This window comes from Eschscholzia californica, unplaced genomic scaffold (genome assembly GCF_041429995.1).
Source record: "Eschscholzia californica isolate CP2 unplaced genomic scaffold, dmEscCali1.0.p SCAF_4, whole genome shotgun sequence".
Taxonomy (NCBI): Eukaryota; Viridiplantae; Streptophyta; class Magnoliopsida; order Ranunculales; family Papaveraceae; genus Eschscholzia; species Eschscholzia californica.
The window spans coordinates 52671201-52697553 of NW_028238461.1; the positions used below are offsets into that span (position 1 = coordinate 52671201).

A 26353-nucleotide genomic window follows, 5' to 3' on the forward strand; every position below is an offset into this window, starting at 1 on the left:
GAGTTCGCTCTTGAATGCAACTGAGAGAGATACAAAGAGAAAATGAGAATTTCCAGTGTTATGTGTAGTTTTCTTTTTTTTGAAGAGTGTTATGTGTAGTTGAAACCATGAAAACCTAGGAAAAACTCAAAAACTGCAAATTTACTCTATCTACTAACTATCCAATCTTCTTTTTGATGCAAGTTTCAATGTGGCATTACTTTGTCTCGTCTAATTGAACTTTTAATATAGTTTCCCGCTTTCATCCAAATTTTCTTTTACAGATATTAAGATATATTTTGGTGACTCCTCTCGTTTGCCGGGAGTAAAACAAAAAAAGAGGCCCGTATGACACATCTCAATCTGTTTGCCAGGTTTTAGCACAATGTGGACTAATTTCAGCCGCCGCATTAAATTTCCTGATCTATATTTATGAATTATGAATAAAAATGAACATAAGGTTCATAATAGGTGAAAGACATGAGTTCATGTGGAAAGTAGATGCCTTTAGAAATTATCCTGAAACTTAAGGGTTCATACCCAATTAGGCGTATGAACATTGGGCTCAATATATATGGGCCTGGACCTCGAGAACCTTTCCCATTTGAGCATCTTATTGCTTTAAAGCACTTGCACTCAAAGAGAAATGCTAAATAACCCAAAATCTGGGAAGGACTATAGGTCGGACGCTGACGTGGCCGACTCCATTCGAGGGTCGACCCTGTTGAGAGAGACATGGTTTGTCCAATGGCAGCTGACTATATCAGTGTTTCTACCTTGGATCGCTCCCATTTTCGGGCATGTTGTCTGTAGACATCAAATGGACTAATTCTGACATAGATAGTTCCTTACATCCTTCATTGATTTGATAGTATATTAGTATCATATTATTGTTATTAGCCATAATTCTTTTAGTAACAAAAAGTTCTCAACCTTTTTAATTTATTTTTGAAAGGGCATCAAATTTGTATTTTAATTAACAAGAGAAGAGCTTTCAACTAAAAAAAAAAAAACTAGAGAAGAGGACTACATCCTTATAGTGACGGGTCCTCCTGGATTGTCACATTTAAATATTGATCAAGAGAAGTCGTGTGGTATTTCTCCATCAATCTATAATGGATGCCACTAACCCATTATTTTTCTAATAAAACATAAATGAATTCACAGATCTAGATATACTTTTTGGTTGAATGTATGAAAGAAAATCTTATGTGAAATATAATTTTAGAAATTATAATTACATAAAATCTTATGTCAATTAAAGAAAATAAAGTAAAAAAAAGAAACAAAAAAAGAATTTTTGGGTTTATAGCCCAAAAAACGGACCCTAATAAGACATTTAGTCCTCTCTAATCCTATAAAGGGTTTCAAAACCAAAAAAGTAATACAAATGGATATCTAGTCCATTTGGTGTCATCTAGAGAGAAAACACAAATCCCTAGAATACCAAATAATTTATAATACCTAAACTAACCTTCTATATATATAAGATCTAATTTAAGCTCAAAACAACCAATATTCGTTTACCTTTTTTATCTCCTTGTTTCTCTCTCCAATTACCGGCTCTAAAGGAAGAAAGAAATCGTTATCTTCCTTAAATTTGTAACCGAAACCTTCTCGTCCTATCTTTCTCTCTCTCTACATCTTCATCTTCTGAAACTATCCTCCATTAAAACAGAAAACTTTGTAACCGAAACCTTCTCGTCCTATCTTTCTCTCTCTCTACATCTTCATCTTCTGAAACTATCCTCCATTAAAACAGAAGACTGAGTTTCTAAGTTCAGGTAAAACTCAAATCAAATTTTTATGTTTTCTGATTATGTTTCGATTGAAAATCTTCCATTAACTTTTTCATTTTCATTAGAGCTATTCAAAATCATCATCTTAATTGTTAATCAGGTAAACAATTTTCTTATTTGATGATTCTGTTTCGGATCAAGAAAGTTATTATTGTCTTTCTCTCTCTAAAGTTTGTATTAATGATCACGATCTTGATGAGATTAATACTTCATTTCTAAATCTTACAAATCGAGTTTACTTATTGTTTGAAATCAATCGTCATATCAGTTATCAATAGATTTGGAGTTTATGCAAAGTATGATATTCAAATTTCTTCAGATCTGATTTTTTTTTCGTACAGATTGATGAAACGTGATTCTTTCGCACGGTTACTCATAACAGAATTAACATTATATATACTTTAGAATAAATTACCATAATGAAACGTAAATTATATAAACTTTTCCCTACGATGTTTATCAAATTGAGAACATGATATATGTTCTGGTTCTACAAATTTTTCACGAATAACATTAACATTATATTATTTTGTGTAAATCATACGTAATTTATGGAACATTATGTATGATTTAATATCAAAACAGTTCTTGTTTATTATTAGAACATCTTTGATTTACATATGTAAATCCTGTGTACTTTTCTGTAAAGTACATGTAATTTATTCAAATGTTCATATGATTTACTGCAAATAATATACTTGTATATATAATTTATTTGAATTAATCTATCTCACTTTGTTATCACAGATGGAGTTCCAGGCAGAATCATCAAATCAAAATAAGGAAATCAAACTGAAATCAGATGGTTGGGATAAGATATTTACAGAACCAGGACAGTTATTTCCTGGGAGTGCAAAAGCTTCGATATGCTCCTAGGCAATATAGCATCAACACCGGTCATGATTTCAAATTCATAAAGAATGACTCTAAGCGTGTTACTGCTGTGTGTCTTGTTGAAGATTGCAAATGGATAGTGCATGGATGGGCACCATTGAAATGCGATTCTATGTTCATATTGAAAGACATGGAAATGAAACATGATTTCATTATTTGTGATAAATGTCTCATTATTTTTCACAAAGTTCGCATAATTTATTGTAAATTATACATAATACCATATTTACAGTCTAGGTATATAACGTTTAAAATTATACTTTATCATTAGTATATCATAATTTGTTGTACATCATTAAATCCCATTGTAAAACATACTTATTGTATATCAGTATACAATATAAGTTCCTTCATATAAATGACCACTATAAGAAATTACAAAGTTTGATCAATTAAAAACTTTTAAATTTTTGCTGTTATCATTGGTTATTTATTAAAAATTACCGAATCCTGTGTAAATCACGGATACTTGTGAATAAATTATACATACTTTACAGTAGTTTAAGTTATACCAGACAGAAATTAACATAATTTATCAAACAGATCTCTAAAAATTGATTTATGACGAAGCTTTGAACATCAGAAGCTATGTCACAACAGAAAAAATCATAAAAATCAACCCAAAATCTCACCATAACGTTGAAACAAACTGCTTTATGATGAAAAATAACCATGCAAACTCGGTTTTATATGGATTTTCACCTGAAAGTGATGATGGTTCGAAACCCAAACGAATCGAGAAACCTTTTCGTTTTAATGGCGATGATACCTCTTCAAATGAATCGGAATCTTGAAAGATTAAGAAAGTTGAAGAATAAAGCCGGTTTCTTACCTTCTGGAAGATGGCGATTCAATTTTCTCGTTAGGATTTTGGAGCGTTTCAATTTGGGAAAGTTGTGATTTTTGCCTAAACAGTATAACTGATGAGAGAGAAAGTCGATTAAGAGATTTTGTTGTAAACGGAAATAATCCAAAAATCACGCTTCATTTAACCGTTACCAAGATTCGCTCGGCCCCACATTTAGAAATCCCGTGTAAATAGAGTTGGGACATAACTGGAAATAAAATAGAGATGGTAAGGGTTTTTTGACCAAAGAGTAAAAGGACTAAAAATCCATGTTTTGGGAAGATTGGACCCTAAACCCTTTTTGAACATTATTTTGGGCTATATACCCACGAACCAAAAAAAAACTCATTTAAAACATTTAAATTACATAGAATCTAGTCAAATGTGAATTTGAGATTAACAAAAGACAAATAAAACAGTGTAAAATGGATATATTAATTTTAGAGGTGGACAATTTTTTTTTTTTGATGAAATTTAGAGGTCGACAATGGTAATTAATACTAATAATTTTGGATATTCTAGAGAAGGACCACAAGTTTAGTCAAGAATGTGGTTCACCTGCCAGTACAAGCCACGTTATACAAGTCAAACTGTCAAAGTCAAAATGTCAAACCCCTAACAACATTTCAACACTTACATTTATTATTTTTTGTATATATATACATTTATACCAGTATATATGAAATTAATACCATAAAATCCACAAAAAAATCTCACCAGTCTTGTTTACAATTATATTTGATGTATGCAATATTGATCCATTATAGGATTATTAACTAATAATATAGTTATCTTATATTTCACTTAGATTTTGAGAACTTTAAAGGTAACATATACACATTTTCGTTGAATCTGAAATCATGTGATGAAATTATAATCAACTTCCAAATACTAGTATCGTATCTTTTTGGCTATCACATTAGAATATAAACCGCAAAATTTTTTTCTTTCTAAAATCACTATACCGACTCAAAGACATACTAATACAGTCTGTTATTCAAACTATTAGCAAACTGTAATTATGAATTATATCATCAAAAATATATTGATTATGATAATAGGTATGTATAAATAACCATTGACCATCGTAAACTTGTGAGTTGTTACGGGACACAAATTTAAGAACTCTCATTTGTTACTCTAGATGTTTAAACAATAGTTACCAAGAATATTATAATTTAGGGAGATTTTGACATTGATCCCACTTTTATATAGATATTAGGACTACACCCTCGTTCTTTTAAAACTTTTGATTTACACTCCTACGTGGACGAAAAATGTTAACTTCTAGTTAAATGTCAGTTGTGTGAATCACACATGTGAATCAGGACAAAAAGGTCCTTATGTATGATTTTGACATTCACCCCCACTTTTATATCGATATTATGACCACACCACCGTTTTTTTAAGCTTTTCATTTATACCTCCACCTGACATTAGTTTCTAGTTTAATTTCAATTGTCTGAATCATACATGTGAATCAGGACAAAAATACCTTTATTTACATTTTAATTTTCTTCTCAATATTTATTTCTTCTTTATTCTATTAATGAATTTCATCAACCACAGGCAACCATTCCCTTTCATCGAATCCCATCACCGTCATCGTTTTCATCTTCTCCGACCTACGCAACCATCGCCACAATCGTAATATTCACAAACTGCTTGAACTATTTTCTTGATAATGAATCTTATAATCTTTATCATCTCCAAGTCCATTATTATCAGCACTACCTAGACAATGGTTTTGCGAAGTTTTCTTAAAAGAGGTACGAGCAACTTATACATCTTAAAATGGAGTCATCTCATTTCAAAAACACGAACCGAGGTATCAACAACTTATACATCCAAAAATGGAGTCATCTGTTTTCAAAAACATGGACCACCAACACCAATACCACCATCTTCTTCTAAATCAACTGTCAAATTTGATTTCTTTTATGAGCTGACCTCTAACTCAATTAGCTCTAATCAACCAAAGAAGGAGTACAACTTTGATCACTGACTAAAACTCCTAAGGTTAATGATGGTTGTGATGGTGGTTTGTGAAGATAAATATTATGTTGGTGGCTGTGTAGGGGTGGTGGGAGACGATGAAAGGGAATGGTTGTTCCTGCTTGATGAAGTTGATTAATAGAATAAAGAAGAAAAAGGTATTGAGAAGGAAATTAAAATGTAAATAAGGGTATTTTTGTCCCGATTCACATATATGATTCACACAACTGAAATTAAACTAGAAACTATTGTTTTCTGTCCACGTGGGGGTATAAATCAAAAGTTTTAAAAAACTGAGTGTGGTTCTAATATCGATATAAATAAATCATAATATTTTGATTAAGAATAATTACAAATTTGTATAATCTCAAAGAATACAATTATAAACAAAAAAAATATCAACAAAATATCAAAATTTTCAACTAAAAAAAATATCAAAATTGAGTAATCTTCATGATGATCTAGGGTTAATTACTTATCTACTTGCCTTGTTAGTAAATAAACTTGAATACAAGGAGAGTTATTCCAAAAGTTAGAATGTAACCTAAGAACTAATCTTGCCTTATCTTTAACATGAGTTTCATTTTCTGCTTGAAGAACCATGCAAATTTTTGAAACAGCTCCAACATTTAACATTTCTTGAAGAACCTCATTTGTTGCTGAAAACCTACAAATTGATGCAATAATTCTAATAGCAAAATCATCTGCTATTTGAGAAACCCTAAATATCCTTTTTGATACCATTGCTATTCCACCAGCATGATCAAGAAACTTAGCTCTTCCATCAGCACAACAACATAAACTATCTAACACACCTAAGATCAATTCTGTAATCCTTTTTTCGGGTGAATCGAGTTCGAGTTCAATAAGTTCCCAAACTGCCCCTGCTTCAGTAATCTTTACCCTATTTCTACTCCATGGAGATGATTCTAAGAGGATTTGAAGTGCAGATTTAGTAGCTTGATAAGAGATTTTCTCTCTTAATATTTGAACCACAGTTTCAAAGAATTCAGGCTTTAGTCTTTGAAGAACACTCACATTTGATACTTCAATGGTGGATTTTAAGACTGAAATAGCATGGGTTTTAACTATTTCATAATTTTCGATATGATTGTCTTCGAGACGTAAAACCCATGTTAATAGATCCACAAGATCTTGATCTTCTTTAACAAAAACCCTTAATTCATCCATAGAGATTACCCTACTAGTTACCATCAAATGAAGGACACTCAAAGCTTCTTCAAGACCACTAGTAGTACTATTTTTGAAACCTAATTTTCTAATGAATGAAACCATAGCTTTGCTTATACCTGCTTCAATCATGCACTTTCTATTCCTTTCATTCTCTTTAGCAAGACTTTCAAGTTTCTTCAAAGACTTCAATTGTAATTCAGGAATAGAGAGGTCTTTAATGAGTTTAAGGACATGAATCTTGTTGAGAGGTGATTTGGGTGTAGGAATTCGATCAATACCGTTCGAAGCGTTTATCGTACACCAAGCTTGAATTAATCGACGAAGTGTATGATTGGGTGTTAAATCAGTATGTTTTTGTAAGGGTAATTTTGTTATAGGACAGTAACTATTGGTACCATCTGTGGAAGATGATAACCATTGTTCGATGCTCTCTCGATCGTATGTGATTCCGGTAATGACGGTTACCGGGTCTTTCATGATTTCTAGAGATATTGGACATATGAAGAATTTAGGAACTTCAACTTCACCTTTAACTTCTTCCATGAAAATCAGCTTGAGATCTTGAGAGAGAGAGAAAGAGAGATTGTTGTACGTTGTAAGTTGTGAGAGAGGAGAAGGATGAGAGGGTATAAGTAGTAGGTAGGGGATTGGAATGGTAAGCAAAAACGGCTAAAGGTCATGAGAGTTTGAATAGAAGAAAACCCAAGAGGACAAGAAAAACAAAATTCCATGTATTTAAAATGTTGAAGGGGGAAGGAGTTGGGTTGGTCTATGAGTCTTGATCTTTCTAGTAAGTCAAAAATTCAAAGTCATTTTCGGCGGTCAAACAACTGTATATAGTGAGGATATCCCATTCTTGTTCATTAACAGCTACAAGTCAAAACAAAAATAATGTTGAATTTCTTCATCAATTAATTTTTTAAACAATTAACATTTTTTGTTACCAAAAGATTTGTATGAGAAGAGTATTATGATTGAAAAATGGTTAAGTTTTTGTCTGATATCAAGAACTTTCCACAAGTTTTATAGAAGTGAGTCCGAAGTGGAGCACCGAAAAATGGAAATCTAAACAGCAAATCAATTACGAAAGGAGGTGCAAACAACAAATCTCTCTTTTGCTAAAAATATCTCTATACAGACCTAACTAACAAAGATATTTTCAAAGAGATAAAAATAGTTTAATGCCAAATAAATATCCTAAGAGAAGCAACCATGAAATCCACTTTCCATAAATGATACTCTTACTCACAATTTTTTCCTAATGAAAATGATAATCCCCACCTTTCACAAAATTTACCTAATATTTGTCAGTCTTCTATAATTTGGCGTAAAATACTACCCTCACCCGAATTTCGGGAGTTATAAGTACATCGATAGTTGGGCCGACGTGGCTTCGCCACACGAGGTTCCAATTTGAAATCCATTGTAGTTCCCTATCATTGTTGTTTTCATAAATATTACTGTAGTAAAAGAAAAAGAATAAGCAACAAAATTTTGAAACTTTATTTTTTGTTGAACAAAATTTTGAAACTTGGAACTGGAAAACAACAAATGCAGAAAATCAAAATATAATTCCTTATAGTGTAACATACCCCCAAACAGATAATGCACATAGAACAATTTCGAAGAACAGGAAAGAAAACAGTATAAAAAACGGGATTCCATGATGAAATTCATGTAAACACTCGCATCATTTCAAGAACATAGAAGATAATGAAGTGAGTTAAACAGAAGAAATCGAAAAGAAGAAAAATGTAATCAGAGAATAATTATGAAGAAATCAATTTCCTTTTTACTTCGGGATCAATAAGAAACCGAATGATCTTATAAGTTCAATCATCACCCCAAGCCTCATCTTTCTTTATTTGCCTTGTAACTATACGGGTCTTTCGGGCTTCCTCCTGTTTCCTAAGTTCACCAGAACCGAACTTTTCCTTTGACAGCTTTCGTCCCATTCCGTGGGCAATCAATCTCTGAGCAGTCCTCACAGATGTCTTTGGTCTTGGGTAAGGAGGTTCCAGATCTGTAAAGAAAATTCAAACACCAACCGGATGAATAAGTAACATAAAGACTAGACTTTTGTTCTATCTATCTCCATCTACTTGCTTTAGACTTCATATCAAGGGAAGAAACTTGGGTTGGGAATGACTGAGTTTGTCAATAAAAACACATGACTGGCCAAAATCAACACAGGGTTTCTTTTAACTTCTCGGGTTTCCATTTGCAACTTGAATGGTTTGCACTTTGGACCATTTACTATAGAGAGAGAGAGACTAAAAACAAGAGAGGAAGTAAACATATACCTCCTCTAGAAATTGAACTCAAAAAGCTATCATTCTCATCGAGCAAGCGTACAGTGAATGAGCACTTGACGTCGTTACGGGCTTCAAGGGCTGCATTGAGAAATTAGATATTGTAAATTCAATAGAGTACTTAAACCTAAGAAGTTGTTCATAAGATTGCACTCTGAGACTAGACTATAAGAGCAAGTCCAACCTCAGCCTGTCTTAGGCCCTAAAAACCACTTTTTCACCCAAAATTTTCAGCCTCAGCTCAACCCCAAAAATTCAGCTCCAACGTCAGCTTCTCTTGAGGCCAAAAATATGTACATGTGGGAAACGCGTGTGTGGGTGTGTGAAAAAACGTGTGTGATTTTGTGTATGTATGAAACACTTGTTTGAACTATTTTCGAAATAAATAAAAAAATTTCTAAGGTTGGAAAATTATTCGGGGACCGACACGTTGGTGGGATGTATTATAATTATTAATGTGTGAGTTTTTGTTAGATTTTACACAAAAATAAAACTAATCGAAGTTTTAAAATAAAAAGAATAAAATTAATTTCTTTAAAAAAGATTTGGAGAAGATCCTAGCCGTTGGATTTTATCTAACGGCTAGGGAAAGCCCCAACATGACCGTTGTGGACATCCCCAACGGTCTGTTGTGGACATCCCCAACGGTCTGTTGTGGACATCCCCAACGGTCTGTTGTGGACATCCCCAACGGTCTGTTGGGGACATCCCCAACGGTCTGTTGGGGCGTTCAGCCGGCCATTATTGGACCTCCCGGCTGAGGTTGGACATGCTCTAACTTCATTGAACTGAGAAGTGGTAAAGAAAAGGAATCCCGTACCAATCACATAAATATGCATCAAGTTCAAAAGTGTAATGAGAACTAACCAAGGGAAGGTGTTTTGAACACTGCAAGTGCAACAGTATCATTCACCCAGCGAATGACAACTCCACGATCTCGGAAGTTCTCATAAAGTTTCTCCAACTCTGTAGTTCTAGTGCTTGGAGGAAAATCGGATAGAACAAGAACATGATTGGTACCATATGTTGCTGAGATCATAACAAAAATAGACCTTAGATCAGGTATTATTTAACCAAGAGAAACTACCCTGATCAGTTTCATCACAGAATCTACGTACTAGCATGCTAGATAACTAAGTTATCAAATTCACGACTCATTTAGAACAACATTTGATTGAAATATAACAGTACATAATGATAAAAGATCTGAATATTGATGAGTCTAAACTCCCAAAAAAATATTCCCATGTTCTATGCAACACATTTACATATAAACAGCAGCCTATTTTAACTAAGTCAAGCGAAAAGCTACAAGTAGAAATTAGAGGGATTCAAGAAAAGGAGAAATGCGTTGCTCCTTCAAAGAAGAAATTGGTCACTTACAATTGCCTACTTTTGAACTCCCTTCTGAGTTACGGTAATCATCTTCATCATCATCATAGTCCCTGCTTGCAACATTAGATTGTTGATCACTATACAAGCTATTCTTTTTATATAGAAATGACCCCCTTCCTCGTCTTTTAGGGGTTTCCGTATCAGTTTCTTTCAGTGAAAGTTCTGATATACTAGGAGCATGCTGTGGAGATAATATTTCATCTGGTGCACGATCAGCAATTGCTTCCCAATCTGCACTATTATGATGAGCAATTGCTTCCCAATCAACATTACGTTTTAACAAGATTAAAGTATCAAAATCATCAGCTTTTAATCTAGTAAGGCTATCTAACACTAAAACAAAGTAAATTGACTTCTTAATCAAGACATTAAAACATAAGAACCAGTACAATATATCTAAAATATGGCAGAGTTACTCCAACTCCCAGAGTTCTGATCACAACGAGTATCAAATGATCAATACTCATGTTTGAAGAGCAATTACCCATTGAAAATTTGAAATCAAGATTTTATTTTTAGGAACCAAGAGCATAGAAAAAGAACGAAATTTATCAAGAATAACTATAGAAGAAGAAGTAAAATAAGAAATCACCATCATCTGAGGGTGGACCATTAGAAGCTGAAGCATCATTCCCCCCTAAAACCTTACTTCCTTCCAAATCATTCTCCTCTGCACTTTCAGAAACCCTAAAAGAAATACCAATTAAACAATATCAAACAAGTAAACAAATTGAACTGAAAAGTAAAACAAGAAATTGAAGAAACCCTAACCGAGGAGAAGAATGAATTGCACTCAAAGATCTTTGTTTGATGAGAAAAGAACGAGTTTGAAGTTGATCAGCTTTGAGTGAGAAACCTTTAGAAGAGTAAAGATTGGCTAGGTCGGAGAGAGCAGTGGCTAATTGAAGATCGGAAGATGAAGAATTTAGGGTTTGGAGTTTGGTAATGAGAGATTCCAGAAGAGAAATAGCTCCATCAGAATCACCCTTGTCAAGTAGATCTTCAACAGCTACACTCCAACTATCTTCTTGATCCATCCCTCTCTGTGTTTGTTTTAGAGTGAGAAAGAAAGAAACCAACTCAATGTTCTTTGATCTTGGAAAAAAGAAAGAAATCCAACTAATGAATTTTCTATTCACCCTTAGAAAGTGATTTTTCTTTCCTAATTACTGTAGTTAACTATGTAATTACCATGGTAAATTTTCAGCTAGTCTTCTTAGGAGGTGTATATCCCATTTAGCTCCAGAATATGACCATTTCACGCGTTTAGACCCCCATATTGTCCAGCTTTCCTAAGTTAATCCCCTTCTAAAGATATTTTCTTTATTTCCAATTTTACCCTTTTTTATTTCCCTCGTCTTCTTTGTTTTTCTCTCTTCTTTTTTCCCTAACATGTTCCTCAATCTTCATCTTTGTACCACTCTTTCCCATCTATCTCTTTTCTCCTCCAATTTTTTGTTTTGTAAATCACATAGCCCAATACAAGCTAAAAATCTTCATCATCGATACTCTCTCCATCAATCTCTCTTCTCCTCCATTATTTTCTTTCCTAGATTTTCACTTTTTCCGGGTGAGTTGGACAAAATTCAACCATATCTTCAATAGCCATTTACCCCTCCACCCCTTCCCCATTTATTGTATATGATGGTCCTTTCTTCGACTATTTTCAGGACAATTCTTTCTCTTTAGAATTTCCAATATTTTTTTGCCATTCTCTTAACAATAGAATAAGAAGGCAAGACTATACATCAAGTAAGTTAGTCCAAACTAGTGATGTCCATTTGGCCATATCAGACTAGACTGTCAGCCTAAATAGTTGGATCAGAATGGATCACGCCAGCCCGCGAGCCCATAGACCTAACGGAACTATTCATACATACAACAACAAAATATAGCATGGGCCTAGTATGGCGGTCCTTCAAGCCTCTAACCATGCCCAACCTGCATGTAGGCAGGGTATTTCCTATTCCCCGTCTTAAGGTGGATCTTCATTTAACATGTAATATTGCTATATCTCCCTCTCATCCCCACGAAGGGTAATGGGTGTAAGGGTGTTAATATAGGAGTACAAAATCAAACACAACACAATTACAAAAATAACTACAATTATAAATCATATATTTGTATACCAAACTTACAAATCCACCATATGTATCTATTCTATATCTAAACTATAATATATCCCAAGATAGGGGGGCTATCAAAATAATATACAATCTTCACCAAATGAAGTTATGATCTCATGATCCACTCCTAATCATAATTAAGTACCATAAACCTGTATACCAAGCACACTTTTCTTGTTTTTTTATACACTAAATCTTCAAACCTATAAACTTCCATCTTCCCAACTAAAGAAGTGAACAAGTACATGGAGAATAATTATAAAGAGAAAGACTAGTTAACTAGCTTGATTTTTTTTTTTTTTTTTTTTACTTTTTTCTTGATTTCTCTTGTTCGATGGATTGAATCATTTAACCCTGTATACTTACCTGAAACCAAATTATGAAATTGGGTTGATCATCAAGCCACAAAATCTGGTAGAAGTTGAGCAGCAAAACTCTTTCTATTCTGCATGTTTAAATTCTCATAAGTTGTTGGTGTAGAGTGAGAAAGTTGTGGATTGTTATTTCCATAGAATTCATTCGATTCGTTACCATCGCCTGACATTTCAAGACTCCTTCCTAATTGAATGTTCTGGTTTGAGATGTAAGTTTGGTTTGAGAGGTTTTCACAATGGGGAAGGCCTAATGTGAGAGAAACTCCATTGGAGAACCTCGGAGCGAATTGCTCTGGATCAAACCTCCCTGTTTCTTCTCCCATTTGATGATAACCACCAAACCCTCCACTTTGATTTGATCCATCTGTTATAAGTGAGTAACCATCTCTATTCTGCCTTTCATTCCCAAAATTCATCCAAAGTTCTCTATTCATTTGGCTAGGTTTCATATCCATATCCATTGATTGTATACTACTTTGAGAATTCTGCAACTCGGTGTCTCGTTGTTTCTTGGTATTTCCTTGAAGAATCCCTTCGCCATCTGATGAACCAACAAAGAAGAAACCAGCTTGAGTTCTAACATTTTCTTCAATGGTGGATGTTGAAACCAAAGATGTTGGAACATTAGGGTCTATGGGTTTATCTTGTTTGAAATTAAGATTCTTAGTTTGCTCTGCTAGATTGGGACTATTTTCGATCGACTTTGAACCTGATTCTTCATTGAGTTTGGTCTTTCCTGACTTGTCCTCTACCCCATTCTGTTCTTGATCCTTGATTTCTTCCAAATACATTTCTTCAACCATTGGCTTCCATAGACGAACCCGAGCATTAATGAACCAGTTAGATACCTGCATAATTAGACATTTGAGCTTACTCGCATCCCTTTTCCACAACCGAGAAAAAAAAAAGTTCGATAAGTTACATAAAAGATGTGCTAAAGTTTCTTCATTACCTGGCTCCTAGTAAGGCCTGTTTGTTTGGCAAGCATGAGTTTATCTGAATCCTTTGGATATCTGCAACTCAATTGGAAATTCAGTGATCAAAGTGTCCAATTTGTAAGCAAAACAAGAGAAAAATCATAGGAATTTTGATTGAAGCTAGGGTTTTAAGACTACTTACGGGTGTAAGAAGTGTTCGAAGAGCCAAGCACGAAGAATAGAAACAGATCTCTCTGGTAATCCTCTTTGTGGTCTCCAAGCATTGTTTTGAATCATTCCGAGTTGTTGAAGTGCTCGTTGTTGTCGAAGTTGATGATCGATGAATCTAAGCTTTGAACCTTCAACTTTTCCTCCATTAAAAGAATCTTCTTCACCTAAGCTCTTCTTCGTAGCTCGAATTTGTGTTGAAATGGCGTCTTTTAAACATCGGAATTGCTTCGAGATTGTCTGTAAAGCAAGAGATGTATATGTACTTGCTGAGCCAAATCCAGCTGCTTGTTCAAATGAAGTGACTACTATCTGCATCTGATGGTGGTATTGCCTATATCTTTGTTCGACCTTAAAGAATTTCACAACAACAAAATTAAGATCTTTTGAACTTTGTTGAAGTAAACATTTTTTCCCTTAAAATAATGGGATTTTTTTTGTTTATCAAATAATGTTGAACTTTTATGACAAAACATAGATGAAGAAAAAGACTTGACTCAAATACTTAACTCATCCAAAAATCGAAATCTACCCAAATCTCTTGATAGAAGAGTTTCTTTTTAATGATCTTACCTAACTCAAAATTGATAGAAACCCAATTCAAAATTCTTAATTCTCACCCAAAAGTCTGCTTAAAAACTGTTTTTTTTTTTCTTCTTAAAACAACACATTTTGCTTCCTAGCTCCCTCTCTCACTCTGGGTAGAAAACCTAAAAACCAACAATATTTATACCTCATCAAGCATGGTAACAAGTTTAGCCTTCTTCATCTGAAGCTCTTGTCTTTCAACAGTTGAAAGCTCTGTTCCTCTTCTCACAGTAGAATCCCCACCACCACCACCACCACCACCAACGGAAGAGCCTTCACCGGTTAACGATGTTGATTGATCTCTCTTCATTTTCATCTGATCTTTATTATTTCCCTTTGAGAATTCACTCTCAACTCCATTACCAACATTAATAACTTCATCAAGAAGTTGTTGTGCTACTTTCAAATACTTTGAACCTAACAGAGCACTCTGTATATTTGAAGTTCCATTAGAAATCCCTGAAGCCGATGAAGATGAACCACCCGATACCCTCAACTCTTTTCCCCTTCCCTGAGATATAACGGGTGCGCTAGTCGGTGTTTGGACGTCAGATTCCGTCGGGTAAGTCCCATAAGCTGGTTGCTGGTGTGAAAGGCTTAAGGACAAACCTTGCCGGAGACCCAATTGAGACGCGTAGTCAGTGACACCGACGATGGAATTATTTGCTGCTGCCGAAGGTGAAGTCATCTGTTGTTGATTCATTGACGGCCATAAATTATAGTGAAGACGAGGAATAAACCCATTTAAGGCTGAGATTTCTTGATGGGTTGATGATGGACGACTAGGATCTTGTTGAAGTGGAATACCGACGTAGTGTTCGTTCTGAGAGTGGCCGGATTGAGATAAATTCGCCGGATTTAATGGGTTTCCGGTTGAATTCAAGAAACCCATGTTCACTTGTGTCGGTGACTGAGGTGTATCAGAGTATCCAACGTAACTAGGGTTCATCAGATAAAGTGTTTGTAATCCGTCAGCTTGAATTTCAGAGTTTCCATGGAAGTAAGTAGCCATCGATTTTCACAGTCAAAATCAATTCCAATATATAATCTCTTCTTTCTATCTCTCTAAGAAAACAGGTCTTTGATGAAATTACCCAATTGTAATGTTAATTCAGCCCATTTGTTGCTTGAATTCTAGTTGATATCCACCAAAATTCATAAACCAATATGGGTATATATCTTGATACTAAAAATTCCTGAAAGAAATCAAAAAGAGAAGAAATTTTGAATTTCTAATTTGTACCCATAATTCTTATGATCATTAACCTTAAGAAAAAGATGATGATGATGGTGATGCAAATGTTTTAAAGCCTTATATATAGAGAGAGAAAAAAAACAGAGATAGAGAGAGAAAGTGGGTTTGATTAAAATATTACAGATAAAAAGAGAAATAAATAATCAAAGCTAGGGTATGTGATGGGAAATCTAAGTACACGTGAATGATCAACCAAAAAGGAAATATTTTTCTTACTTACAGTTGCAGAAAACCCATGAAAGATCTTTGTATCAGAGATGAGGAGAACCTTATAATTATAGCTAAAATACAATAAGAAACAGAGTGAATATCTGATCTCAATTGGAATTTAGATGATCAATCTATTATCTATGTCAGTATTCTCTTTCTTTTTCTCTCTCTAAAATGTTAATAGTTTGACTGTGTTTGAGTGATAGGTAAGAGAGTATGAGCTCTTTAAATTGTCAGATACAAAATTTCTGAAACCTTTCTTATTGAAATAGAAAAAGAAAACAAAGAGAAAGTAGATGGGGATTTAAGAGGTTAAAAAGCCTTATAAAAAGATACCCATCTTTACTCTCTCTCTCTCTCTCTACTTTATTTTTTTATCTCTTCATTTGTACTATTATCTATATTTTCTCTCTTTTACAAAATTTGAAAACACAGCATTTAATCTTGATTATCTTATCTTGTTTGTTGGTATGTGCGGGGGTTAACCAATATATATCACTACTCTCTTTTTCTCTCTTAAATTTGGATATGTTTGTGTGGAGGTACCTGCGAATAGATCAAAACAGGATCAACTTCACTGATTTGACTCTCCTTTTCAAATCATTTGATGCAAGAAGAACCTCTGAGATAGATAGAGAGAAGAAAGAGATGAACCACCTTTTTTTCTATGAAAGTGGGGTCATAAGAAAACAAACAGCTGAAAAACGAGGAAATGTCTACTTCTACTAAATTTGAATCATATAAAGGAGTGTTGCCGAGAAGTTAGAACATTTTTAGGGGTGCTTTTGGGGTACTCAAGTTTTGGTTGGGCCCATGGAGACTTCAATTTTAATTGTAAGTCCAAAAGACCAATATGTTCGCTTTCAACCCCCTCGTCTTCATCTTCATAAGCATCACCCAAGGCACCTTCATCACATAGATTGGGTCACCATCACCTCCGGTAATACCAACTTCATCACCTAGGTTGGGTTTCTTCCTATAATGCTTTTCTCAATAACCGAAGCCCCATTGAAATTCTAGAGAGATACGAAGATGATAGTTGTAGTCGAAAGTGGTGGTGGTCGGATGTAATTTAGGAGTGAAAAAATCATGTTGAAGACTTAAAATTAAGTTGCTTCCTAATTAAACTAGGACAAAGTAGATTGGCCCAAAGCCCCAAAGTGTTGTGTCTCGAACCAAAACTGAGTGCCCCAGACCATCCACCAAATTTTAATATTTATGTATGTAATCTTTGAAGGATATATTCCTCGGTCTGAAGGAATGGTATCCTTCCGAAAGAATGTCCTTCGACCAAGATGTCAATGCGTACGATTTGGCGAATAGGATCATGATGACCTTAGTCGGAAGATCATTAGTACGGTCGAATTAGGGGTCGTAATACTTAGCTAGAAGCCGCTTACGATCGTCGGATAACTTAGGTAGTCCGCGGCTAACATAGATCGGATCCTACAAGGGTTACACATAAGAGCTATGGTTCGAACAGAGAGAATTGACTAGTGAGAGATTGGAAAATAAGTGGATTGGATCCATTATTGGTAAGGCCAGATAAGTTCGGAGGAGTCCAAACACATACACACACATCCGAGCCGGAAGGGAGGCCTGGGAAGGCTAAAGGTGGCCCGGCCATGTGATGGCCGACCTAAGCAAGGGGCCAGCCATCTTATGACCGGTTAGGTCCCGAGTGGCCCGAGCAAGGAAGCCCATAAAGGGGCTATGTTGGCCGGCCACACTGAAGGAACCCTAAAGGGTATTTTGGAAAAATACCTTATAGTTAGGTCTTTATGAATCCTAGTTTAGGTCAAACACCTATTCTAGGGATTTCTATACAAGGACCAAATTAGACAACCTAAAAGAGGAGGGATCAAAGAGAATCGAAAACCTAGCCAACTGAAAAGCAGTTCAGTGTGTTTTTCTCAGAGAAAGAGAGAGAGAGCTGTTTGAGAGAGAGAAAAGGAGTTTCTCTCAATTATCTAGTCAAGAATAAGGAGTTCTTCGTCTCAACCTACAAGAAGGTCCTAGCTGACTCGAAGGAGGGAGTCCAAGTCATACACTACACTCGGTGTCTCAAGTAGAGGAGCTACAATTGGAGTTCTTATCTTCCGAATACTGGTCGGGATTTAGTTCGTGGGAAAGCGATTAAAGGTAATCATCTTTCCATTCTAGTTCATTGATTAGTTCGTGTATATCGATCATGGTAATCTAGTGTTCAACATATGATGTTTGAGATTCCGCTTAGAACATTAGATAGATGTATTAGATACACACAAAGCCCAACAGTCTTTCTTTTCACCAATAACTTATCTCAATTTCGTTGTTTTTTTAGTGAGTGGATGCATAATGGTGAAAAGTGAAGCTATTTATTTAACATCCTGAGAACAACCCACCACTAATGTTTACTTTTAATTTTTGCTAGTTTAATGAAGAAGAACAAAAGGAAATGTTTCTTAGTAAAAAGATAATCAACGACGAGATAAATTTAACAAGTATAAGTAGTTTTATGTCTAATTATTTTTTCTTAAAAGGTGTTGCACATTGAATCCCACATTGCGGTTGTTTAGTGAAGTATATGGGTTACAAAAAATATACTCAACCCGCCTCCCAAGACTCCCACAGACGGAGAGAGAAATCTTTGTTTCTGTCACAGGCGGTTCAAGTGGTAGTCCAAAGAGGCGGGTCATGTAGACTTACTGTTTAGGTTATTATAAACTCAGATTCACAGATGACAAAAACTAGGTTTCTAAGACAAATTGAAACTGATCTACCTATTTTGACAGGAAGAAATTAATTAGTTTACTTTTGACCAATTAAATTCACTTTTTTGATTAGTAATTACAATTCTTACCATATTTAGTAGAGATAAAGTTCACAACTTAGTCCAACCACTACATAGAGATTTTGCCACAAGTATATATTTCATTGCAATTACTTCTATTTAGATTGAACTAGGCAACAAAGAAAAATATATTCTTGCAGGACTAAGGTGTTGCATGACTAAAGCGCTGCACGGTTTAAAAGCAGGATCGAGATTTAGTGCATCGTGAAGGAAACGATTGAAGTAGGACCAAATAGCAAATAATGCTCATAGTCAAAACTCAAAACACATCTTGTAATAGGTTAGAGCCCACAAAGGTGTGTATATATGAACTGAAAGAGTTAGCATCCATCAGACATAAAGTAGTAGTAGTCTCTTTTCCTGACTTTTACTTCTTTTTCGGTAGCTATCTCTATCTTCATTATATCTACTCTTACTCTTGTTGCTTTCTTTTGATCTCCACTACAACTTGCATCATTTCACTTTCTTTCTTTGGAGAAGACCAACCAAAACTAGAAACCACTCAAAAATTTACTCACTTCAGTTTTCATATTAGTCTCTTTATATATGACTAATTAATATTGATGTATGTGAGAATAGTCTCACATGGGAGAAAGCAGGTCTAGCAACCAAGCATATATTGTTTAAGGTTCTCTCCACTCGTTGTCAATTGGGTTGGAGTTAGAACTTAACAGTGTAACGTTGAACTTCTTAGTAGTTATTAATATTGCCTCTCCTTTGAGCTAGTCAGTTTGGATCGAGTTTTATTCTTAACAAAGACTTCACTGATCTACCTAGAAGTATCGACACTTATTAAGCTGGAGCACACCCCTATAGTCCGTACTCTGTACGGTTTCATATGAGATGTGAGATTACCATAATGTTATTATATTGATCAAATAAGTGATGATAATGATTATACATAGAGAGAGAGAGAGAAGAAACTACATAATTAGTTAGAGAGTGGGTGTTATGTTCTGTGTACTTTGAAACTCATTATCAAAAGTGTGAAGAAAAACTTAAGAAAATAACAGTATAATAGTTGCTTGTAGATATTTCATGTTGGAAAAAGTTCATTAAAGAGAGTACATGACTTGCTTGAAGAAGCAATAACATCTATTAAACATCTTTTAGATGACTCATTTTATATCAATAAGCATATTAATATTCTTAACAGAAAAAATTGGCATATTAATATTGGTCTTAAAAAAATGACTAATAAAGTCCAATATGAATAGTAAATTAATTCAAGTCGTATAAGTCCTTTATCATAACTTACTTACACTTTAGTCTTTAGAAATAAAATCTTTACTTTGGAGACCTTTTCTGCTTTTTTTTTTTTTTTTTTGAAACCGATTACATTGTCGAACAATTGGCATTGAATACATCAAAGATGTGATAATCTTGCTACCCGCCCACTCAAACTCTAACATGACCTTTTCTGTTTTGACGCTTTGTTTGTAGACTATTTAATTTTTATTTATAAGGCTTCCTCAAAAAGAAAAAGAACAGTAAATTAATTCTAACACCCACTAGTGAAATAAACAAAAGTTATATGGGCAAAAAGAATTACAATAACTTAACTACAAAAATTATATGGACAAAAAGAATTACAATAACTTAAATGTGTAGTTTGTTTTTCCGATACTATTCCATAAGAAGTTCAAAATATTCCAAAAGGAGTTATTCCAATAATACATCAAATATATAAATATTATTATATAATAATTATAAAACCGATTATATCTCTGTGATTAATACTTTCTTTAACAAACTTTGAAATTACAAAAATAATAAAATAAAATGAAGTGGACAGACCATGTTTTACCGAAAAAAAATCTTGTTATATATTTGTTGCAATTAAGTTGTAATCGTAATTTTTTTGTTAAAGAAAAATTGAAACTTGGCAAAAAGAAAATCGTAAGTATGCTGTGAGCTTTAAGGGAGAGAGATTAAGGTCCCAACCATCATCAAATCAACTCCCCACCTTCTTCCTTTAGGAAAATATAATTAAGTGGTCAACACAATTATTATAAGATAAAATGGTCCACATTCTATGAAATGGATAAGTGATGGATGTTAATTGGCCTTATAATCATACGAGATGCTCTTTTTCGAACGTCCATCAAAACTTAAAAGTTGATAAGTGACATGTCAAACAAATGTACAGTGGAAAAATCATTCTCATTCTACCAATATTGTTCTTGTAAAAAGTATTCCTCCTTTTAGTGTCAAAATAAAATTTAAATTAAACCTTTTACTTCTTTAAAAAACTAAGTTGATTGGAATTGAGTTCATTTAATGGCACACTAGATCAATAGTGAAATTCTGGCAATTCAAATTATGATATTAAAGTCGAAGATGAACCTTACGGTTATTGGACGAGGCAAAGGAGAAAATGAGAAGCAAATTAAGGTGCTCGAGAGGGACCCCCTATCTTTATTAGCGAGCAAATGTGGGTGAATACATTTATTAGTTTCTTCTTTTTCTGTACTCATTTCGATTCTTGAAGCCCTTAGACAGACGCAACCTTCTTTTGATTTTTGTCTTCTTTATATCCTTCTAAAGACCACAAATTTAAATCGTAAGTACTAGGCTAACATTTTTCCACTCATGCAACAAAAAAAGAAAAAACATTTTTCCACTCAACCATTCTTATACTATCTATTTTCAAGCACTTTTCCATCTTTATTTTCGTAGAGTTTTCTATGTTGTTTTCGTGTTGCTGAACACAATATGAAGGGTTAACCATGAAATGGTGAAGTGCCATATTCTCCCATTCGAGCTACATAGTCACCATTATATCCCACATCATGCGAAAAATCCTTTTCTTATAAACATGTGTGAGAGCTAAACCTTTATTGGAGTAAGTTTGTTTACTGTAGTCTTTTGTATGTGCTACTCTATTTATTTGTAAAGTGAAATTTGATTTCAATCTTCCCATTGATATTCAACATTGTTTTTGTCACTAGAGGTATTAGATGTTGAATAATTGAATACATCGTATTGTAGCTCACAACATTTCCACAAAAAAAAAAAAAGGTTGAAAGTCTCCAATAAACATATGTCCTTGTGTCAATTTTTTTTTCATAAATGAATACACTACACAATCATTGACATGAATTGTTCTTATAATACTCACTATTAAAGGAACCCTACCGAATATTACTTATCTCATTACTAACATAGCTTTAGCAAATTATGGATTTTAAATTCTGTCGAAGTTTTTTTTTTTTTGTTGAACACGCAACTCTCGGATTTTGAGAATTAATGGGATAGGACTTGGGAGTATAGGACATGTCATTATGTATCTTTGTAATATGTCCACCCATTGTTAGGCAAATATTATGGATGGCCCCACCAATACCTTAGCACGTACCATTTTAAAACGTAAATCGTTTAGTTCCGTCGGCATCACTCTTCGCACGTGTCAAATAGTGGGCTATTCGGTCACAACTGCGGTCGAAGATTCGGTCTCCCTTTTACTGCTACATGGGTCCCACCTTATCAAAACTAACCAATCAGAAGCCGTGGTTTCACTTTCGGAATGTACGAATTGATTGGTCCCACCAAAACTGGGAGGTCAAGACATCAACCAATCAGAGGAGAGAGTTCATTCTTTGAGCCCGTCACTCTCAGACAAAGAGCATGACACGTGTCAACCTCCAGAGTCCAAATAGGGCATTTACGTCATTGAAGCAGCATCGGGCGTCTCGTACCGTCAGATTCTATATGGAGCAAAGCTTGAGGAGTGTAATTGTGAAGAATTATTTTCCTTGATTTCAAAACTCATGGTACAAGGGATATTTATAGTATCCAGATTTTACAAGATTAGATAACAACAGAAGATATTCAGTTGAAGTTTGAATTTATTCAAACTTCCAAATCATCCGGGTATTCATATTTGAATTTTGAACTTCCATATGACTTGGTCTTATGTATATCTCTTAACACCCCCCCTCAAGCTGAACTGGGTTATCCACCAATGAAAGCTTGAAGCATAGCTCTTTGTGTTTAGCTTTAGTTAACCCTTTCGTGAAAATATCTGCAATTTGATGTTGAGTAGGAACAAACCGAACAAGAAGAGATCCGTTTGCCACACGCTCACGAACAAAATGATAATCTATTTCCACATGTTTTGTTCGTGCATGGAAAATAGGATTTACAGCCATATAGGTAGCACTAATGTTGTCACAATAAATTACTGGTGGAACCTTCAAATGTAGACTTAAGTCTTTTAGGAGATATTGAATCCAAGTAATTTCTGCAGCGGCAGTAGCAAGTGAGCGATACTCAGCTTCGGTGCTTGATTTTGATACTGAAGCTTGCTTTTTAGAGAGCCAACTAATCAAGTGTTTTCCAAGAAAAACACAATTTCCCGTTGTAGAGCATCGATTATCAGGATTTCCAGCCCAATCGGCATCACTAAAACCACGAACTTCGAATGATTTAACCTGTAGATCATTGTTAGATGAAAAAAATAGACCTCGGCCAAGAGTTCCTTTCAAGTAACGCAATATCCTTTTAACTGCAAGAAAGTGAACGTCAGTGGGCTGGTGCATGAATTGGCTAACCTGGTTAACAGAATAAGTAATGTCAGGTCTTGTCATTGACAAGTACTGTAAACTTCCTACCAAACTCCGATATAAAGTAACATCTTTAAATAAAACCCCTTCATAAGCACTAAGTTTTCTCCCAGAAGCACATGGAGTAGAAACTGGTTTTGAATTTAGAAGATCAACTCGATTAAGGATATCTAATGTATATCGATCTTGAGTTAAATGTATACCCGAAGAATTTCTCTTAACTTCCATACCAAGAAAAAAATGGAGGTCTCCTAAATCAGTCATTGCAAACTTGGATTTTAGAGATTGAATTAACTGAGTTAGATTTGGATCCGAACCTGTTAATATTATATCGTCTACATATAATAACAATATGATAATGCCAGATTTTGAGTAGCGGATAAATAAGGAAGAATCAGACTTCGAACCTACAAAACCAAGTTCACAAAGATGGGAAGTGAAGCGGTGGAACCAAGCACGAGGGGCTTGTTTTAGACCATAAAGTGCTTTATGTAATTTGCAGACATGATTGGGGTAAGATTTATCCTGAAATCCAGGTGGTTGGGCCATGTAAACTTCTTTATCAAGATAACCGTGCAAGAAGGCATTTTTGACATCTAATTGGCGCATTGGCCAATTTAGACTTATAGCAATGCTAAGGACAAGTCGAATGGTAACTGGTTTTATAACAGGAGAAAATGTCTCCTCATAATCTAAACCATACTTCTGAGAATAACCTTTAGCGACAAGACGGGCTTTGTACCGATCAATAGATCCATCTGATTTTCGTTTGATACGGTACACCCATTTACACCCAACTAAATTCATATTAGGACTGCGTGGAACCAGAGACCATGTTCGATTATCTAATAGAGCATTGAATTCGTCCATCATGGCTGAACACCATTTAGGATTTTTGGAAGCAACAGTATAACATGTAGGTTCAGTTGGAATTTCAGATAAAGTTGACATAAAGGCAGCTGGAATTGGATGTTTAGTCGATACACATAGATTTAAACGATGATTTGGTTTTTGTATACCTGACCGAGAACGAGTTACCATTGGATGCTGTTGCGGTGCCGAAGAAGATACGTTTACTGTAGGCGAAGTTGAAGAAGGCACTGTATCATTTTCAAGGGAATCCACCTGACCACTTTGATTTTGGGATGTACCTGTTTCATCAATACGAGGAGAATTAATGTGAGTAATTTCATTAGTAAGTGATTGAGTAGGCACCATTACTTGGGGAGATTGGGAAATGGGGGGTGGAGTAGGGTTGGTGTGATTTGAAGAAAGGGTTTGTGATTGAGAAACAATAGAATTGATGGGTTGAGGTGAAGATAGAAAAACCCACTTTAAATCATCTTTAGGTGAATCAACACCTGACTTGGATATGAAGGGAAATTTGTGTTCATCAAAGATCACATCTCTTGAAATATATACCCGTTTTGTAATTGGATCAAAACATTTGTATCCTTTATGAATATCGCTGTACCCGATAAAAATGCAGACTTTTGATTTTGGTTCAAATTTGTTTGATCGATATGGTGCCAAAAATGGATAACAACTACAACCAAAAGCCTTTAAGAAATTATAATCCGGTGAGCGTTTGTGCAATATTTCATAAGGAGAAAGACCATTTAAAACTGATGAGGGTAAGCGATTGATTAAATACGTGGCTGTACCAAAAGCTTCAGGCCAAAATGGTTTTGGTAAGTTACTTTGGTTTAAAAGAGTTAGACCAGTTTCGACAAGATGTCGTATCTTTCGTTCAGCCACTCCATTTTGTTGGGGTGTGTGTGGACATGATTTTTGATGAAAAATTCCATTTGTCACAAGAAAATCTCGAAAAACATTTGAAGAATATTCGCCACCTCCATCACTTTGAAAGGTTCGAATTTTAGTTTGAAATCGAGTTTCAACAAGTGATTTAAAGTTGACAAAACATTGATATACTTGGGATTTGTCATTTAAAGTTGACAAAACACAATGGTGTTTTTTGAGGTGAGCCGTTGATTTATCTATGGGATATTCACGTCTGTCTGATTATCATGTGTAGATCTTTAATCTAATGGTTGAAGTTCATTGAAAATCAAGTTATTTAACCTCCCCTCCATGTGTCGCCAAATTAGATAAGAAGTCACAAACTGCATCTTAACTTCCCCCTTTATTCTCTCCCTCAAAACTCCCCTATCCCACGGATTTCTCTCTCTACTCCCACTAATCTCTTTCCTCCCACTACTAATACGGTTTAACTTCATCAAACACTACCAAAATAAAACCAACCCAAATCTCTTCTCTCCCACGCCTATAACATATCCGAGGTCAAAACTACCAAACCTATCTGCCTTATACTACTCTTTCGGTCAAAACAACCATCCACATTAAAATCAATTGTAACCAACCCACCCACGATTTTCTCCACCGTTTCAATTGGAATTAACTCCACAAATAGTATCTTCCGTCTTTCCTCCATTTTAATGGTCATTGATGCTAACGGAAGATCCTCTTGATTGGAAACACCCAACAATTGAACATCCATGGTTTTAAAGGTTTTTCATCTCCCTTCTTCTCTCTAATTTATTTTAACACATTTTTCTTCGTTTGAATTTGCAGCTGGTTCCAAGAGATAGTTGATCAACAGGTTCTATTCACTTCACTAATTATGTTAGTTTTACTTCTTTAAAATGTTCCTAACTTTTCATGCTCTCTTAATTTTTTGCTTAATAAATTTTTCTTTTCTTTTGTCAATTTATACTTTGATTGTTGCTTATGATTATCTTTTTTTATGTGATCACAACTTAGGTTATGATGGACACAAAGAATTGTTGGAGTCAATATTTGTAACAAATTGGTTGTAGCT

The 26353-nt window shown here is 34.6% G+C and overlaps 2 protein-coding genes and 1 pseudogene across 4 annotated transcripts; all 3 read right to left on the bottom strand.

Moving 5' to 3' along the window:
- Positions 1–5831: 5831 nt before the first annotated feature.
- On the bottom strand, positions 5832–7370 carry LOC147546020 (E3 ubiquitin-protein ligase PUB23 pseudogene; annotated as a pseudogene). The gene has a single exon (XR_015223584.1). The product of XR_015223584.1 is annotated as an E3 ubiquitin-protein ligase PUB23 pseudogene (transcript).
- Positions 7371–8260: 890 nt separating this feature from the next.
- On the bottom strand, positions 8261–11612 carry LOC147546021 (coiled-coil protein). Its single transcript, XM_086635982.1, has 6 exons — positions 11187–11612; positions 11008–11102; positions 10404–10646; positions 9888–10049; positions 9012–9101; positions 8261–8731 (listed from the first exon to the last, which is right to left on the bottom strand). Exons 1-6 carry the CDS (start codon positions 11450–11452, stop codon positions 8541–8543), a joined length of 1047 nt encoding a protein of 348 aa, XP_086492108.1. The 5' UTR covers positions 11453–11612; the 3' UTR covers positions 8261–8540.
- Positions 11613–12503: 891 nt separating this feature from the next.
- On the bottom strand, positions 12504–16710 carry LOC147546022 (BEL1-like homeodomain protein 1). Of its 2 annotated transcripts, none has more exons than XM_086632719.1 (5): positions 16124–16710; positions 14794–15844; positions 14035–14411; positions 13868–13928; positions 12504–13763 (listed from the first exon to the last, which is right to left on the bottom strand). In XM_086632719.1, exons 2-5 carry the CDS (start codon positions 15658–15660, stop codon positions 12939–12941), a joined length of 2130 nt encoding a protein of 709 aa, XP_086488845.1. In that variant the 5' UTR covers positions 15661–15844; positions 16124–16710; the 3' UTR covers positions 12504–12938. The 2 variants fall into 2 exon arrangements, with proteins under 2 accessions (XP_086488845.1, XP_086488846.1); XM_086632720.1 differs by having other exon boundaries at positions 16120–16641.
- Positions 16711–26353: the final 9643 nt, after the last annotated feature.

Bases quoted from the DNA above. Each gene is read 5' to 3' on its own strand.
- LOC147546021 (XM_086635982.1), bottom strand. From the start codon at position 11,452: ATGGATCAAGAAGATAGTTGGAGTGTAGCTGTTGAAGATCTACTTGAC. The intron at 10,647-11,007 runs GTGATTTCTTAT...ATAATAGTGCAG, and splicing joins TGGTCCACCCTCAGATGATG to ATTGGGAAGCAATTGCTGAT. The intron at 9,102-9,887 runs GTTAGTTCTCAT...TTCTCAATGCAG, and splicing joins GTTCAAAACACCTTCCCTTG to CCCTTGAAGCCCGTAACGAC.
- LOC147546022 (XM_086632719.1), bottom strand. From the start codon at position 15,660: ATGGCTACTTACTTCCATGGAAACTCTGAAATTCAAGCTGACGGATTA. The intron at 13,929-14,034 runs GTAAGTAGTCTT...ATTGAGTTGCAG, and splicing joins TTCGAACACTTCTTACACCC to ATATCCAAAGGATTCAGATA. The intron at 13,764-13,867 runs GTAATGAAGAAA...CTAATTATGCAG, and splicing joins CAGGCCTTACTAGGAGCCAG to GTATCTAACTGGTTCATTAA.